Source organism: Dermacentor andersoni, chromosome 5 (assembly GCF_023375885.2).
Source record: "Dermacentor andersoni chromosome 5, qqDerAnde1_hic_scaffold, whole genome shotgun sequence".
NCBI lineage: Eukaryota > Metazoa > Arthropoda > Arachnida > Ixodida > Ixodidae > Dermacentor > Dermacentor andersoni.
The window spans coordinates 123,326,241-123,345,454 of record NC_092818.1 but is presented as its reverse complement, the minus strand read 5'-3'; the positions used below and the strand labels follow the sequence as shown (position 1 = coordinate 123,345,454).

General features: G+C 45.9%; 1 protein-coding gene across 1 annotated transcript in view; it reads right to left on the bottom strand.

Annotated features, from left to right (window-relative positions):
- The window catches only part of LOC129385057 (uncharacterized), a 364,778-nt gene extending 346,487 nt beyond the window's left edge, over positions 1-18,291 (bottom strand). The window contains exon 1 of the mRNA XM_072288273.1: positions 17,115-18,291. Within this exon, the coding sequence (XP_072144374.1) occupies positions 17,115-17,223 (109 nt within the window). The 5' untranslated portion in view covers positions 17,224-18,291. The remainder of the gene's footprint in view (positions 1-17,114) is intronic.
- Between the last annotated feature and the right edge of the window lie 923 nt (positions 18,292-19,214).

The following is a 19,214-nucleotide window of genomic DNA, read 5'->3' as shown; positions in this document are numbered from 1 at the left end:
GGCCGAGCGTGAAAGAAGCACGATAGAGTAGCCCGGCTGCCGCACGGCACGTTTCTCAGCGTTCGCCATGCACCGGCGTGCCGCGGATTTCCGAGGCCTCGCGTAGGCTTCGTGGCGGCGCCGCAGTATGGCGTCGGGTGTTCTTAAGGAAACGCGAAAGAGAAGTCCCGCTGCAGTAGACGCCTCACACATAATTCGTTTCAACGGTGGCAATAGGTTGGCGCGTAATATTGATTCGAAGCTAAACGCAACACCGTCGAGAGTCATAGTGATATGCATTCCACCCAATTTTTTTATTTGTTCATGGATTTGTCGCAATTAGCTTGTGCCGATGCATCGTTCATTACGGGTCTAAATAACTTAATTGCATTGTTTCAATTATGTGCGCACACTTTTCACCTTCACGCTTTTAAAAGGGAGAGAAGACATTCGCGTCATAATATTGACACAAGATGATTTCGAATTACACGCGCCAGCCGCTTCCTGCGTCCGTCCAGCTGTTTACTGCTACCTGCGAAAGATAGCGGCAGTGAAGCGGGCAACACGGGCTCGCAAGGCACGCGCAATCGGAGCAGCGTGCTATGAGCGCGGGACACGAGGGAAGAAGAAGAAGTGCGGGACTGCGGCGAAAGAGACTGTGGACGTTTAAGCGAGGCTCTCGCTTAGCTGTTTGTCGGGCACAAGTTCGCCCAACGTAATGTTATTAAAGTAGCGTCACTCAACTGTGCGTTACAATATGAATGAATAGCATATAGCATAGCTATTTGAAGTGAAAGTATGTTGGGATTTATGTTTTCAATGAGGAAACATTGCAAGCTGCACCAAAGAACTCTGCGAACCCCTCTTTGTAGCATGTCACGGAATTTTCAAGTTTTTGTGTATTGTACGCTATGAATGTTTGTCGCCGATTCCTAAAGTTACTTCTACGTCATTTTTTTTTCTTAGTCCAAAAATAATGTTTGAATGTGGGGTGTGTTGATAAACGTTGGAAACATTTCCAATGGAAAGAGAAACGCTGGATCGCATCCTTCTATTTTGATTTCAAGTGAAAGAAACAATTCATTGTAAATATTCAAATGACGGAAGAAGGCCCCGATAGGTAGTTGAAAGGTAACGTCAAATACACATATTCGTGTAATTCTATATGCTTTCTTATAGGCGGTGCCGTACACATTCATGTGAGGAGGAGGAAGGATTTGCTTAACGAAGTGCCATTTATACGAACGATGTCAAAAAATGAACAACTATAAAACACCGTCACGTAGTCGCAAAATTTTATTGACATAGAACTCAAACACCATTCTGCACAAGAAAAATTTGAGAAACGTTTGCCTTTATTTCTGGACAAGGAGTGTAAATACTACAAAAATAACAAAACAAAATGTTGCTTGAGAAAAGAAAGTACTATAGGAATTATTGATTAGGAGTTGGTTTACTGAAGTAGTCACAACTTAAAACACGCTCCAGTGTGTCAAAAATGTTATTACGGGCTTTGCGAGAAGTTCACCGCAGTTAAAAATAGAATTTCCAATTATCATACTCATCGTAGCACAAGTAATACAGTGGGCTTTGCGAGATCAGGCACAGATACACACGTTCATAAAAGAACAAGTAACAGACAACTCACTTTTCCGCCAAACCCTAGAAATGGGCAGCTGCAATTATGAGAGAAATCGCGCTAAGTTGAACTCACGCCTGATCCGACGCGTCGGCTGTTCAGCGGCTACACTGGTGAATTCAGTGCGGTTTGGCCGAAGCAATGTTAATTTTACAAATGGCCCTGGAATGAACTAGCGGGGCTATCAGAGCACAGCGCGCCGCGCGCAGCTTACGCTTGACGCGTATCGAGCGAACGCAGTGATTGATTACAAACGCGAGTAATGGCCGACAGCTCCGAAACATGCAGCGAAGCGCGCGCGCGCGCGTAGTCGCAGCTTTGCAGGAGAAATGATGGGCAGGCTGGTTTGCAAGTTTGGTGCTGCGATATGTTAGCATGCCGCGTTATGAAGAGAAGATGGTATCGATAGGAGGTAAGAGAAATATCAGAAAATAAAAAGAAAACCGCGAGGTTACCTAGACTTTTACCCAGTTCACTAGGCTATACAATGGAAGGGGAGAGAGAGAGAGAGAGAGAGAGATAGATAGATAGATAGATAGATAGATAGATAGATAGATAGATAGATAGATAGATAGATAGATAGATAGATAGATAGATAGATAGATAGATAGATAGATAGATAGATAGATAGATAGATAGATAGATAGATAGATAGATAGATAGATAGATAGATAGATAGATAGATAGATAGATAGATAGATAGATAGATAGATAGATAGATAGAGGAGTTCAACTTATGTGCGTGCACTGGACGGTGCCCAGCATTTCTGCAGTTGGGCCCGCAGAACTCGAAAACCGCACCAAGTCTTCTAAACTGGCTCAAGGTGTGATGCAACTTTCAAGAGGCGAGTGAAGTTGTTGGACTCTGCACACTTTGAACCGTTCCATTAAGGTGGCGAGTCGGGATAGTTGGCTTGTGTTTGTCATAGAATGTCCTTGAAACGCGAAAGCTGTCCCACAGAGAAGGATGAGGGTACAAACGCAGTAGAAATGAGAGCTCAACCCAACTGAACTCAAATGAAACTAAACTGAAATCTCAATTGAAACTTGTATTGGGCGCACAAACGGTTTACCTGTGCTCTGCGGCGAATGCGCGAGAAATTTTGTAGCTCCTTTTAACATTTTGTATGCCCTATCAATTACTTTTTTTTTTTCTGAGTGAAGCGCTGGCCGGTCTAGTGATTTACCTAGTCATTTCAACAAGGAAACCATGAACAGTCGTACTTGATTTATTTTTACGCAAGCTTACAAAAATGGACGCTGAAAAATTTGCCGCCCGTCATTTTTAATAGTGTGTCTAGCATCTGGATTGGTTGAAGTTAGTACTTACGAACTATTCTAGTTCAAGAGCCTTCTGTTAATATGGGCACAGGCCAAATTCACAAAGCTTTCCTTTCGCAAGTGATCTCTGGCATTGGGCGGGTACTTTTAATCGCTAATAATATGTTTAGCGTCAGGAATGGTTGAAATTTTATCATACAAGCATTTCTAACGTAAGAAGATTTTGTAACTAAGAGCCCAGTACTGCTCGAGAATGCGAGAACATGGCTTGCTATAAGTAATAAACTCATAGTTAGCAGATAAGACACTGCCGCAAATCTGAGTTATATGCTACTTTCGTTTCAAGTAAACAAAGCTATTAAGAAATCTTTGAAAACTTGGAAATATAAGTAAAAGAAGGAGAAAGCTCGTTTAACAGGGCAACAAAGGCAATTTCGGTTAGTGCAGAGCACTTCCGGCATTGATGCATGGAGTGTGAGAGCACATGCATTATTCTGCCTAAGTGGGTTTGCCTTATGCCGGTAGTGTTTCAGGTTATCCCGCTTGTGCTGAGAAAAGCCGGTTTTGAAACCTATAAATTTGTTTCTGCGTTGGAGCGTTCCGACCCCTATATTTTTTTTGTCGCTTGTTTGGGCCTTTCGTAGCTTCTTCCTTGTTCCCTTTTTAAATTCTTGAAACTTACTTTCACTCACCTGACCGTACAGTTATCTGATTACGGTATATAAATATTGGCCGTCTAAAATGCGCTACAAGGAAGAGATAATTGTGTGAACTGGCAAGCAATGGAAATTGACTTCAGCATCGCTCCATTCGTGTTTTATTGTATGTAGCATAAATCATCTATGTATTGAAACTGAATGAGAAATTGCAGAAAGCTTTGTTTCAAGCATTGTTAAAAACTACCCGTAGGTGCAGAGAGGACGTAATTACCGCCCGATAACTAAGCACTGAGGATGCCAAAGGAGATAAAAAAAACAAGAGTTTTTCCCGCGTACGCGAACGTGATCGCACGCGAAAACCCGCACGTTACCCGCATCGAATGTCTGAGTGCGCAATCTGGGCAAACCAGAAATTTGACAAGAACGGGAGCGAGAGGTGGGACGGGAAAAACGAAATGGAAGTGGCAGCAGAAATGGAACTCGTCGAATTTCTTTAACTAGCTTCGATCGCACTTCTCCGAAACAGGCGAAAACTTGGCGCGAATGGAACGCGCCGCCGCTAAGCTGTGCTCAGTCGTCAAAGAATGGAACCGCACCGCGCAGATTGTGACCGGCAAAGAAAGGGGAAGTAAGGAAGGAAGGAGGAAGGAAACGGGAACTTAGTTCCGGGGCGAGTGGGGCTCTCATTAGTTGCGCCTTTAATTCCTTTCGAAGGAAATTCCGCGCTGCCTCCAAAAGGAAAGGAGCGCGCAGGGACGAAGCCGTGGGTGTGTACGGAAAAAAAGAAAAAAGACCCGGAACTCTCTTTCTCTTACATCTTGCTCCATCGTAGCTATCTATTTCACCCCTGGGAGCCGGCACAATTTAATTTCACTCGAACTACGCCGAAGGACCACACCGAACGACCTGTTCTCGGTCTTCTTCGCGTCTTTCTCACTCTTTCTCTGTTCGTTCTATTGGTGGCGCGGAATAGTTCCGTTTAGAATTTGCGTGGGAGCTCGTCACCATTGGAGCAGTGAGACGTAATTGCTGGAAAATTACTAACCTATATCGACAAGACGCCTTCGTAATTCGTCATAATTCAAACGGGGAGAGTACGTGTTGCCCGTCGCTGTCGGAACAACGAGCTCTCGGTCTTGTCGCTTGTCTTTGTATATGTGCATTCTAAAGAGACGGTGCTTCAGTCGTCGCGCACAAAGCCCAACACTTTTTTGTTCTGTAAAGTGTTTATACAAGGGTAGGAGAGCTCAGAAGCTGTAATCGCCACGCTGTGAAAGCGAAAGATATATTGCAAAAAAGAAAGTATATGCGGATTTGACAATGGGGCGGAGGCATAGGCAAATATAACTGTTCCCCTTCCGCTCTCGGCTGGCGAAAAAAAATCAATCAGGGAGGAGCTCTACGCCGATTGTCAGTCTCTTGCATGCGTAATCATGCGAACGACAACTAAAATTTGGAGTCAGATATCTCGGAGCACAGACATGCTATAAGAATTCTTCCAAGTAAAATTGCGTAGAAACACGACTGCCTCTAACTTTAGAATACAAACATGCACACTCGATATGTCGTTGTTCGTACATGGCCACCCACTCTTCAACGTCGGCGCCATCGGTCCCGCAGAAAGTTCCAGAATCCTTGGGTTGCACAACCACAATCCGTAAAATTGCGTAGAAACACGACTGCCTCTAACTTTAGAATACAAACATAGACACTCGAAATGGAAGTGGCAGCAGAAATGGAACTCGTCGAATTTCTTTAACTAGCTTCGATCGCACTTCTCCAAAACAGGCGAAAACTTGGCGCGAATGGAACGCGCCGCCGCTAAGCTGTGCTCAGTCGTCAAAGAATGGAACCGCACCGCGCAGATTGCGAGCGGCAACGAAAGGGGAAGTAAGGAAGGCAGGAGGAAGGAAACGGGAACATAGTTCCGGGGCGAGTGGGGCTCTCATTAGTTGCGCAGTTGTTGCACGGAGTGCCGTGCAACAACTGCACGGCACACCGTGCTGTCAAATCTTTATTTCGCCAGCCGAGAGCGGGAGGGGAACAGTTATATTTGCCTATGCCTCCGCCCCGTTGTTGCGTGCGGCGCTTAGTCTGACATCCGCGTCACATCAGGGAGGAGCTCTGCGCCGATTGTCAGTCTCTTGCATGCGTAATCATGCGAGCGACAACTAAAATTTGTAGTCGGATATCTCGGAGCACAGACACGCTAGAAGAATTCTTTCAAGTAATATTGCGTAGAAACACGACTGCCTCTAACTTTAGAATACAAACGTACACACTTACTGCAGTCAATAACAAGCTAATTGTTCCATTTTATTTAATTGGGCAGCTGACAGCGAAAATTATAATCTCACTTTATATTATTTTGTATTATATTATATTATTTTATTTTACGTTATATTATTGTATATTATTTTCACTATTTCAAGATACCCTGTGATGTATAGTCTTTTAAATTGTTCTTTTGTAAATGTATCACTTTGCCTGCTGTCTGTATTGGTCCCCAAGTCCCCTCAAGTTGTCTATGACAAGTTTTTTGCCTGGAGGACCCCAAACATAGTGTTGGAAATAAACTGAACTGAGCTTTGCGTCCCCTTAGCCACATAACTTATTTGCACAGGTAGCCCTTCGCGTGCCTTTTTAGAAAACCATAAAACTTAATTTTGAACACCCGGTATATGAAGCAGCAGTGCCATCAGATGGCTGACCATCGGGTCAGCCATCTTATCTACTTTGACTCATCCTGTATATATATTGTAAATACAGCATTTACATACTCCCAACATCCCCGTAACATATTGGTGGGAGGTGCGGGATACCACGGCTGGAAACGGAGCTCCGCAGTGGTCGTCGCATCACCATCCACACCATGAATTAGGGTGAGCACGCGGGATCAACATCGTTGCCGTCTCGAATGTCACCATCGCCATCTACGTCACTGTCGCCTTCGATTCTGGTTGTGCAACCCAAGGATTCTGGAACTTTCTGCGGGACCGGTGGCGCCGACGTTGAAGAGTGGGTGGCTATGTACGAACGCGTGAGAAGAATCAACAGATGGGACCCTACGCTTAAGCTAGCTAACCTGTTGTTCTACCTAAGAGGCACGGCAAAGGTGTGGTACGAAAACCTCGAAGAAGAGCTAACCAGCTGGGACCAATTCAAAGAGAAATTAACAGAGTTGCTTGGCAAACCAGCCGGCCGTAAAATTGCCGCAAAGCAGGAACGGGCCTCCCGTGCCCAATCCCCACGGAGTCTTATGTCTCGTACATCCATGACGCGCTGGCACTTTGTCGTAAAGCCAATCACGATATACCAGAAGCTGAGAAGGTCGGTCACGTGCTTAAGGGCATTGCTGACGATGCGTTTAATCTGCTTATGTGCAAGGGCTACTCTACAGTTGACACAATCATTAAAGAATGCCGACAATTCGAGCAGGCCAAAAGCCGACGCCTCTTGCAACCATTTGCCAGACTTCCCAATACTGCCGCAACGTCGATGTGTGAAGATCAGCCCGCACAGCACTATGCGTCGCCATCAGAGGACATGGTGTGAATCGTTAGACGTGAACTGGATGCGATGGCACCCGCAGCTTTCTGTTCGCGTCCCCCTGATGCTACCATACTTTCAGTTCCCCTGGTACAAGCCATCCTTTGCCAGGAACATGAAAACATTGGTTTAAAGTCTGTGTGTGCTGTCACAAATCCCAGAGCTAACGAAAGCCCTTTTACTATTTTCGCTCCACCCCGACGCTTCTCTCCACGTTATCGCAACCCGACTGAGTGGAGAACTGCGGGCGACCACTCGATATGTTTCACCTGTCGCCGCATTAGTCATCTCGCCAAATGCTGTCACAACTCAAGGCCCTCAACATCTCGCACGCCGGCCAACCTGAGTTTGGGCTGTCGCCAAGTTCCGGCCATATTTGTACAGCCGCACGTTTTCGGTTGTCACAGACCACCACGCACTCTGCTGGCTGTCTTCCCTACGGGACCCGACTGGACGGCTTGGTCGCTCTCTGCGGCTACAGGAATTTTCATTTAGCGTCAATTACAAGACTGGAGTGCCTTTCGCGTCCCCTCGTAGATCCTTCCGATCCTGTTGTGCATGATCCGGGGACCTGCGTGATGACCTTTACTGACATTACCGACATGCGCGCTGAACAACAACGCAAGAAATCCTTACAGTCCGTCATCGCCGAAGTGCAATCTGGCAGCTCTGACGGCACGTGCCGCATGTTCATGCTGCACGACCGCATCCTCTAACGCCGCAATATGAACCCTGACAGCCCTGAGTTGCTGCTTGTCCTTCTTCGTTATCTGCGATCCATCGCTCTCGAACTTCACGATGCTTCAACGGCAGGACACCTTGGAGTTTTGCGTACATACGACCACCTACGACGCCGGTTCTTTTGGCCGGGTCTCTACCGCTCGGTGCATCGTTGCGTTGCAACTTGAGAATTGTGTTAGCGCCGGAAGAAACCTCCCGTGGCACCTGTCGGACGACTTCATCCCATTGAAGTTCCGTCTGAACCGTTCTTTCGCGTAGGCCTTGACCTGCTCGACCCGTTTCCGACAACGACAAGAGGGAACAAGTGGATCGCCGTCGCTACTGATTACGCGACACGCTACGCGATAACAAAAGCGTTGCCGACTAGTTACGCAACTGACGTGGCCGATTTTATCCTCTACGACGTCATTCTCCACCACGGTGCACCTCGTCAGTTACTTACAGACCGCGGCCGCTCGTTCTTATGTCGAGTTGTCGACGACTTCCTCCGCTCTTGTGCCACTGAGCACAAGCGGACCTACCACCTACCACCTACAAACGAACGGTCTTACGGAACGTCTCAACCGAACAATCACAGAGATGCTGTCGGTGTACGTCTGCAATGATCACCGCGACTGGGACGTCACGCTGGCTTACGTGACGTTAGCATACTACTTGTTTCGACACGACACCGCAGGATATTCACCTTTTATCTCTTGTGTGGTCCCGACCGCACACTACCGTTTGACATCATGCTCCCTTCTGTGCCACGTGTTGCAACTGAGTACTCTCGTGAAGTCATCGATCACGCTCACATGGCACGTCAAGTCGCCTGCTCTCGTTTATTAGCCTTGAAGCGTATACAAACAGACCGTTACGACCACTGCCATCGCGATGTTAAGTTTGCACGAGGTGCTTGGCTGCTGCTCTGGTCATGATGTCGTCGGGTTGGCCTCTCCCAGAAGCTTCTCTCTCGCTACACGAGGCCTTATGAAGTCCTCTGCCAACTTAACGACGTAAACTACGAGATGCCGCCGCTACACTTTGATGCACCCTCAAGTCAGACGCCTGTTGACGTCGTACACGTTTCGCGGCTGAAGCCATACTTCGCTCGCTACTATTCGCCTACCATGCGCCGATACGGCGCTTCGCCACCCGGGGGTCCTGTTACGGAAGAATGAAGGAAGAGAGAGGAAGAAGAAGATCGGAGACGCTGGCTGCTGCGTGTTGTTGGTGGTCAGCCATCTTAACTGCTCTGGCTCAACCTGTACATATATTGTAAATACAGTTTTCCTATACTTGCAACATCCCCGTAACGTATTGATCCGTTCTTTGAATTCAAATTTTCATTGTCATTAGACAGAACTATGAAAAACCTTATTCATCGATTAAGGCTAGGCACTGGCTACACAAAGCATTTCTTACCCAGAATTGTCCATGAGAAAACCCCCGAATGTGATTGTGGATTTGTAGACGAAGGTATATGTCACCTAATTCTAAACTGGCCACATCACGACACACCAAGATGCCGACTTATATCAACCATAATTAAATTAGACCGCAGACCTTTCAGTTTAAATAAACTTTTGGGTCATTGGCCAACAACGTCCTTGTAGAAGAGCGCTTTAAAAGCACTGAAGACTTTTCTTGAAGACAGCGGCATTGTTGGACGTTATGAACGCTTTTATTGTTCCTTTCATTTCAGTATCGCTGTATATATGCGTGTGTTTGTGGATTACGTTAGGTTGGCTGTTCTGTTGTGACTATATATTATAATGCATTTACATGATTTATGTACCACCCGCTGACTAGAGACTGTGTTATTAGGCGACAGTATTGTTTGTATTTTTTAGACTGTTTTCTACATAACTGTCGAGACATTTACCTTGTGTATTGTATGTACCATGTGTTTCTTACGTCGTAGACTTCCTGCGAAAACGTTGCGTGACAAGTCCTGTGCTTTTGTGAAAACGTTATTTGATATGGAATCTTTAACCCTGTATGTTGTATGATGGAACCATTGAAGAGATATGGAGTAGATTAAGTTGTGCTTAATTTGCAATTAATTGCTTAAATTGTGCGTTAACATCTTCTTAGGTCTTATCAATAAAAAGAAAGGCAGCACAACTGCCAAGTTTTATTTCGCAGAATCTGCAGCACCGCGTTCTATTTGAATAGATTATACGACACCACAGACACATATCGAACTGTTATTTATCAATGTAGTGCCCAAGTATGTAAGCCCCAATCTGTAATTGGCAAAAGATACTCTCCTCAGGAACTCCCGCGTGTCTCTCTACAGGTTATCAAGTGCCAACGCTGACTCATATCTATTGCCTGGAGTTTTTTAGAAGATCCATGAAATCATATCTCAGGGAAGAATGGGGATGTTCCAGGGGATAATATCACATATTTGTACCTTAGGAAACAAAGAAGCTTTTGCTCTTGGGATTTCAGCACACAGCCCTGAATCCATCGGCGATATCTTATGTAATTTCGATAATTCCCTAATGCTTATACGCCGCCACCTACAATGCTCACACCCGTACTAATGCATCTCCCCCCCCCCCCCCCCCAAGGGGTCACACCTGCACAAATCCGTGGTTGTGATTAAACCTGCCACACCAGGTTTATTTTGTTCAGTGACGCAAGTTACCCGCACTGTATAATTTTTCTTATTTTCTAAAGGCCTAGCTTCGCCTAGATACTAGGATCACAGAGCTGTGATGGAATTCTTGTCTAATACGGTATTCGACTTTGGTCTGTAATGTTCCTACTCTGTGTGTGATGCGACGTGTTGTAGGGAGCCATTGCTTTACTCATTCTCTTTCTTTCGCCTTCTTACTTCCTCTATCTTTTTTCACCCGTTACAAGAGTAAGCACGCAGTGCCTCTTTCTAGACAATTACTAGCCTACATCTCTTGCTGTGTAAGTACGTTTGATGTTTATTTATGTTAACATGATTACGCAGGTTTTGTTTGAGCGGATGGCTCTTTCACAGAACAAGGATCAACGGTTCTGGAGGGAACGTAACATACGCTGAAGCAAACTTGCAAGGCCAATGCATGGATTGACGCTACTTCAATGTAGTGCTGCATCTATTTCTATACTAGGACAATACATTCCTACGTTGAATATCAGAACCATATAAACGCTGCCGGAATGATAATAATGAAGGACAACAATTACTGAAGACTACTGGCCTTGGATAATGCAACATTTCCGTTCTAATTATTGTATATTTTCAACTTCATGAATGATCCGAGTGGTGCTTCGCCTACGTTATCAATAGTATCAGCCGGTCGTGAGCGGTGGATGATAATAAAGCCATGGAATCGGTGAAAGGAATCGCCACACTATACCAGTCCTGCAGTCAAGATACGTTGTGCCGTTTCTCTGTTCTTTACTGCGGTCACTCACAGAATTCAAAACTAATAACGGCGTAATATGAACCGGCAGCGACCCCATGTTTATGCTAGCGCTACACGTGTACGCCGCAATAAATAAAATATGTGCCTTTAAGCCACTTGTAAAAAGTATGAACAAGACGAGGTGTACGCACGCTCAGCCCCTCCCCAACCCGTAACCACGCACACACGCAAACGCAAACACGCGCGCGCACACAGACACACCACGCACGCACGCACATACACACACACGTGCATGCTAAATGCGCATTAGAAATATATATATATATATATATATATATATATATATATATATATATATATATATATATATATATATATTTAAACCGTACTATTTGGCTGTGCGGTGTAGAAAATATACTTCGTGACTCGCTGGTCCAAACTTTGTAGCGACAAAGATATTGGCAAAACTCGGACGAATCCTCGAGCACGACGGTGCTTAGCTATGCGCTCTCAACACACTGTTGCTGGCCTTTGCCGCAAGCTGCAGCAGATTCACCGCATTAAACATGCAGGATGCAATGCGCCTAAGTACGCAACGAACGCATTTGCTGCAATGCGGCACTTAGAGCCGAAATTTCGGCGTCCTCTTCGTCAACGGGCACCCGCTGCACGACAGGAGTGCTGTGGAAGAACCCGAGCATCAGAGTTCAGAAAACGCTCCCAACGGCAGCCACTGTGCTCACATATCGCAACAAACGCTAATACTTCCGAGCGCCATCTATATGTATTGGTCAATAGGACTGACGGCACCGCTTGTCACGGAAGTTGCTACACTAACGACCACTACGTTTGACCCCGCCTGACCAGGGCGAAACGGCAGCCTTCGGTGTACCGATTGCACAGTTTCACTGACGTGCGAAGCAGTGGACACTGGCGGAGGTGCATGACTCATGCCGAGTTCTGACTAACGGCGGGCGCGGTGTAACGTGGCGAGGCCAGCTGCTCGCAACCCCGGGACACCCTGTGACGAGCAGCTCATTACACTGAGTACATCCGAACTAGCCATTGAACTGGGCCCATTTTGTGATCACCTTTCCCGCTTTTACCGAAACGCCTCCTCTTGTAAGCTACGACGAAAAGAAGTGATTCATTATACAGCCTTACTTTATAGCAGTTCGCAGTAAATGGTGCGGGGGAAGAAAGGACGACATTGACGGTACGTCGAAAACTAGAAATGGCAAACTGAAACAACATAAAATTGGCAGTATGATAATGCACGTGCTAAGGCGTTGTATCCTTTTGTCTTTCTCCAAATCCCGGCGTTGTCGATAGCTAACCGTTTATAATACGCAACCAGATGCATTACCATTCGTTATTCATTTTCCAAATGTCCAACGATACGTATATTGTGTTCCCAAATACACAATCGCTTGAATCAACGCGAGCTGATAGCGTTTCTTTTGGTATTACGATTCTATCCGGCTTTAAGGAAAACACAGCTTTTATCTCATTACCTTCGAGTACAGTATGTTAAAATAAACTGTTTCCGATAACGGCCGAATGTTCAATAGGTTATCAGTAACCGACTTAGTCACTGTTAGTTCTCACGAGAGATGACTTACTTTGTTTTTTAACCGCTATCACGAAATTGTTTTGCTACTGAGCAGTACTTGCCGGTTTGAGTTTCAGGGCGCAGAAGCGCGCTTTTATCCGCTGGGATGTGAAAACACCCGTGTACAAAGGTCTCAGAGTGCCTCGTATCGAAAGCTAATTGATGACTTTGCACTGCCGCGCCCCTGAGAGCTTAGGCGCGGGAGTAGAACGAGGGAACACAGCGAAGTTACACTAAGCAGTGCAGTGGGGCATCGCAATTACCTTTTATCCGCCGTTAAAGAAAATTGTTCTCATTACTTTACCAAACCTTGCTTGCACTGAAAGATTTGGATTCAGTCAACGAGCTTTTCTTTTTTTCTTACGCTAACTTGTGGTGGGAGAGCGCTAGCTTGCGTTGTAAAAGGCACCCGTCTACGTACACCTAAGCTTCTGCTGCGAGCGGCTGAAGTATTATTGTGGTTGACTTAATCATAATACTGTCCTGCCTAAAGACAGACAGCTATTCAATAGGAGGTTCGTGCAAGTGGAGTCGCAAAAAGGTAATTTTCATCCATCATTAGAGTAGTTAATTTTCATCCGTCATCATTAGTAGAGGTAGGTAGTAATTTAGTCAGTTATCAGCGTTTTGTTTCTCTTTTTTTTTTGTTTCGAACGATAAGCAAAACATGTGCAAAAGTATCGGCACAAGATTATAGAGACTACAAACATGTGAATCCGCGTTCGTTTAATTCAAAGAGCGTATATAAACGCAACACACCTCACTCCAAGTAGCACAATATTCGGCCAGCGCCAGGCCTACATCAGAGTGCTTTAAATGTACTAAAGAACTGTGCTTATAGATGAAATATACATCTCCTTATGATTCGCTTCAAGTGGATGCTTCAAAGCCCTGGCGTGCTTCTGTGTTTTCTTTTTTATGTAATTCATCGTCAGCACGCATCAGAAAGTGTATATAATACCTTAATATTACTAAACAATTTCTTGCTACTATTAGATAACTTTCTAAGAATATTGATGTTTGCCTTAAGTATTTGGAACGTGTTGAACATCCCATGCGTAAGTAAATAAAAGTGATTTTTGTGATGAGCGCTGTCAAAAAAATTATTTATCGCTGCAGCAGTGGCAGAAGCTTGCACCGCAGTACTTAAGACAAGTTAAAGAGTAATGAAGAGTAGCAAAAAAAAAAAAAAATAAAGAAGCTCCATTGCGTGAGAAAAGGTCAATGAATTCACAGTACATTTGAGAGCGGTAAGCGTGAAAAGTTCACATCCAGTGACTCGGTGAACACCACAGACAAATGTATGTCTCCCACAACGGGCCGTTTCTTTCAGCTATAAACTACCGTGCAGCATTGCGGGAGGAAAACGGCAGCCAGAATAGCTTCCGGAAGATTACGCTTGGTGCGTGCAGCGGTGATAACACTGGCTCATCCTGTCATCCAGCGAGGAGCACATCCCTGCACTTTGCTCCGGGACCTAGCGGTGTTCGTCTTTGCGGCCTAAATGACAGTTTAAATGTTTGGACGTGCAAGGGTACTGCACACAATTTACAGCTTGAGCTCGTTATTTTTCGGCGCTTCGAATGAAATTTCTATTGTTACGGCACATTAGGTGGACGACTACCAACATACAACGTTATGTACGTAGCACACTGACAACGACGTAGCCAAAATTAAATGGCGTTTAGTCAATAATACAAGCACGAAAGACCGCAGTGGTGTGCGGTCACCCATACTGGTAAATAAATAAATTATATATATATATATATATATATATATATATATATATATATATATATATATATATATATATATATATATATATATGCAACTTTTTATATATAGGAGCCTTAGGAACCTCTCCCAACAAAGCCCATGGCCACGCAATAAAATGTACCCTTAGTCAAACATCAGGGCAGCCTCAGCGAACACGACTACATCGTAACAACTGTCCCTATTGCGCGTCAATAAACGCCATGTTGTGCTTGGAGAAATACACGATCGCGACATCAACACGAGAACAAGCATCCAGCTCAGAATTGCGCCACAACTTATTAATGCGTTGTGGCTCGCGCCATTGCGCACGCACTGTGCCGGCGCAATGACTGTGCTGTCCTTGGGAATGATACGCCTGCCGCGAGCAGCAAGCGCGTATATGATATCTGTGCGACCAATAAAGACGAACGAAGCCCTTCGCCGCTTTCATTTTAATGTTCGGCACAAATTCGAACGCTTTCAAGTTATTTTACGCTATGTTCGCCAGTTATCTTCTGAACATAAATAGAGAAGCAAAAGCGAACCTTTGAAATATGCTAGAAGCACTGCGAAATTTATATACAATATAAATTATATTATAGTAATATAATATAATATAATATATTATAATATAATATAATATAATATAATATAATATTATGATATAACTTATGTTATACGATCATAGCGCACCCCATGTTTATTTTCATTATTTTAATACTTCCACATTTTACGAACGTTCCAGCGGCTGCTTTTCAGGTGCTTTCACAGCGATGTTCCAGCGACCTATCACAGTTCATAATCTCACTGGCAAGTCATTGACCGTCCACGGCGCTCTTTGGCCACATCTGGCCTTTGCGCTATTAAATAACCCGCATCGTCGTCATCATCATCATAGATCGGAATGTATTCACCTTACCCTTCAATTTCGGCTAAAAAGAAATTCACTGCAGAAAATGACACAGTAGAACATACCTAGTCTCAATCGACAGCTTCATAGCTTATATTTTTATAATAGAGGTGTCACACGTACACTTCTGATCGCGATCGGGGCTGATCCGGATCGGATTTCTCGATCGCGATCAACAATGGTTGCTACTACACGGTCCAACGAGCCGGATCGAGTGAATATCGTCCGCTTATCGTCAGAAACTCTCAGAACTGCATAACCTATTGGCTACAAATTCAGAATTGCGAAATATTTATTTATTTATTTATTTATTTAAAATACCCTCAGGGCCATGTGGCATTAAAGCGGGGAGTGGTTGCAGAGTAGTAGTGCAAAGCAAGCCAAGTGCAGTCACTTCTGTTAATACAATGATTTTTCTATTTATACAATGTTAGCTGGCTTCACTTCTTGTCTTTAGCGTTTTCAGAATACTGCGCTAGAAGGCGCAGATGCCAGCCTGCGATCGCGTCCAAGGGGCCTGATCGCGATTCTCGGATCGCGATCGCCCAGATCCAGATCCCGCAGGATGGCGATCACAAATGACCGTGTAGCAACACCCGATCCGGATCAAGCTCGATCGGGACCGGCTCCGATCGCGATCAGAAGTGTACGTGTGACACCGGTATAAATAACCTTGCCACAGCATTTGTTCATGTGTGGCTCAAGTATTCACTTTCCTGATTATCAACCCAACCGAGTAACGCAGAGATATGTCTTGCCATATTAGTTATGTTTTGTGTAGTTAATGACGTTATGCGATAATCTGCTTTAGACAAGTTATTCAGTTTCCATAAGATAACATACAGGCTATGTTGTTTTTCCTGCATACAAAAAAAAGGAAAAATAAAGAAGGTCGGCGGTATTCAATCAATTTCAAAGTGTAGAGATAACAGCGCGTAAACGTGAATGCCCGAGTTTAAATGCAAACGTAACAAGTGAAATTGTTTGAGTTGTGATATGTGGCCAGTGACACACATACTGACCGTTATTTTGAGTGTCCGAAGAGCAAAATTTATTTGAGGGGTAATATTTTTGTTTGTCACTGCCGTGATAATTCTTTCCCTTTTTTTAGTTTCTACAGTGTATATTAAGCGGAAACCACAACGTAAATATTGAGCTGAAGTTATCACCGAGGCTTTGTGGTAAAAGATCATTACGGTTTCTTTTTTCACTTGGATTGTATGGAGACATCGCGACGACAAAACAATGAGGCTAAAACGCGGCTCTAGTAAGTATTCATACGGTTCGCATAGTCGCGTCAAAATAGTCATTCATCTGAAACACGCAGCAAAAATGACGCAGTAGTCTTGCGAAGTTCTAGTACTTGAAAAAAAAAGAGAAATAAAACTTTGGAAAGCGAAGCACATTTCAACCATTCCAGTGCAGTCTCAGGACTTGGCATGACCCACTTATCAGCAGTGGGGGGAAATAATTATCCACGTCATCACATTTCTCAGCGTACTGGGAAAGGTCACCCTCCGTGCTGAGAATGAGCTCGTGCAGTGATTACAAAATCGATGGCCCCTTATCAACCGTGACAAGACGCGTGCGTTCTATGCAATGCGCCGAGGACATCGCTTCGACTGTCCTAACTACGTACCTTTGCCATGAGACGGTTCTCCCGTCGTTACGAAGAGTAGCAGGAGTAGCGATGACACGGCGAAAACACCCGTCGGTCTTATTCTTCTTCTCGCGTGGCCCAAAGTCATAGTTGCACCCAGCGTTCACTCAAAATTCAAGAGGGCTTTTCGCAGCAGAGGCAGCTCAGTCGCTGGAAGCTGCAAAACGTAGGCGATATTAGAAAAATTTCCCCGCACACCAGTCACGAACACACGCTTTTCTTCAAGCCGACAACGACACCGTTGAAAGACGTGACGGCAACAATGATTGAAAATCGGTGGTCATACACGAACACACACACACACAAACACCAGCGAGCTATGCAGGAACAGTGGATGTCAGGGATGCGAAGGGAAGTGGGACGTCACGTTTACGTAAACGAGTAGTATATTCCAGAGGCGCTGCGTATGCTTCAAAGACAGCTGTTGTCACTGCAACGCCGATGTACTATCCAGAGAGAGGGAGAGAAAGAGAGTAGATGGGGACGACCGCAGAACAAAACTTTCCTTGACTCACAGCACCATCACTACTCCTTTTACTCCGTATGTGAGCGGGTGCGCACGTGCGCGAGACACCCACAACGCGCACAACACCGGAAACACTTCGTATGCGACGGATAGATCACACGGTAAAATAAAGAAGAGTAGCCTGTCCCGTCTTCCGCGATGTCCGAACGTCGATGTCACTCCTCGTCCGCTGTCAGAAAAAAAGAACGGCTAAAGATAAAGTTGAAGCGCCGACGAGCCGCGTTGCCTCTCGCGTACTCTGACCTTGGTCGTCAATCAGAACGCTTCCTTCTTCGGGCGGATGGTCGGTCGGACAGCGCCGAGCCGTGGCAGCGCTAGGCACGCGACATCCAAAAGCGCGCGCCCCCCGGTAATAAAACTAGAAGCAGAAACAAAACTAAAGTTGTCGTCGATGGTCCCCACGCACACGGCAGTTCGCGAACGAGAGTATCCTAGCGAGAGGCAACCCTCTCCGAGAGGTGTACTCCGTGTCCCAAGTTGAGAGTAGCGCCCGTCCAACGCGGACTTCACGAGTCGAAGCGAAAGCCAATACGCGTGGTCACACCAGCTCTCTATAGGGGGCTGCTGCTGCGTCCCTGTGAGCGCCGGCTGGGCCGCGCAATGCCAGTGCTCTGGCGAGCCGCCTCTCCCAGCGATGCCGGCGCCGCCGAGATGGAGAGAGGGAGAGAGAGACCGCGCGTTTTCGAATCGATGCGCGAACCGTCCGTGCGACTCACGCTCCGGAGTTCGGGCGAAACCGCCAGGGGCGCGAGTTCCGAAGCCGCCGGCATGCGTCGAGAGATCGCGCTAGGAGCACGCGCAGTCTGCGGGAAACAGACGGCTGAGGTACGCGCAACGAGGACAGGACGCGTGCGCGAACAATGTATACGAGGCGCGAAATCTCGCGCACCGAAAGCTGTGGGAGTGTTGCCGAAAAAAAGAAATGTTTCAGAGAAAAAGAGAGCCCAACACAAGAATAGAAGGGCGCGCCTTGGCACAACAACGTTGCGCAGTGGATTAAAGCTGGACAGGCGTTGCGAGTAATCGCCCGCTCTAGCTTTAGTCGCGTATCGGCGACGTGTTTGCCGTTTCTCACCACCGCAGCCTCACAACGCCAGAAGATAAGCGACAAAAAAAAAACACAATGAAAACAAACGGTGCGCTCGCTGCTGCCGGTGTAGTAGTCGGGAACAATCAGGACTATCCGTCACTCCCGAGTGCGCGGACGGGTCTACGCATTTGCGGCACGCATTGTTGTTGCCTGGGCTGCCTGCCGGCCGGCCTGTCTGGTATGGAATGGCGCACAGACACACCAAAGCTCGCTCGCTTCGTTCTCGACGAGAGAAAACAACTCGGTGTGCCAACGTGCTCTGGAATGCACGCACTCCCTGATGAGCACGCGAACCAGAATTGCTCGCGAAACTCATGAGTGGCGCCGACGTCTACGCAACGCCACTGCTTTTCTTATTCCGTCACTGAATCTTTTTATATCATCTCCTCTCGGCGAATGGTACACCGCAAGCATTGCGACGTCCGTGAACAGATCGCCGACGAAAACGGCGCCGCGGAAGAGC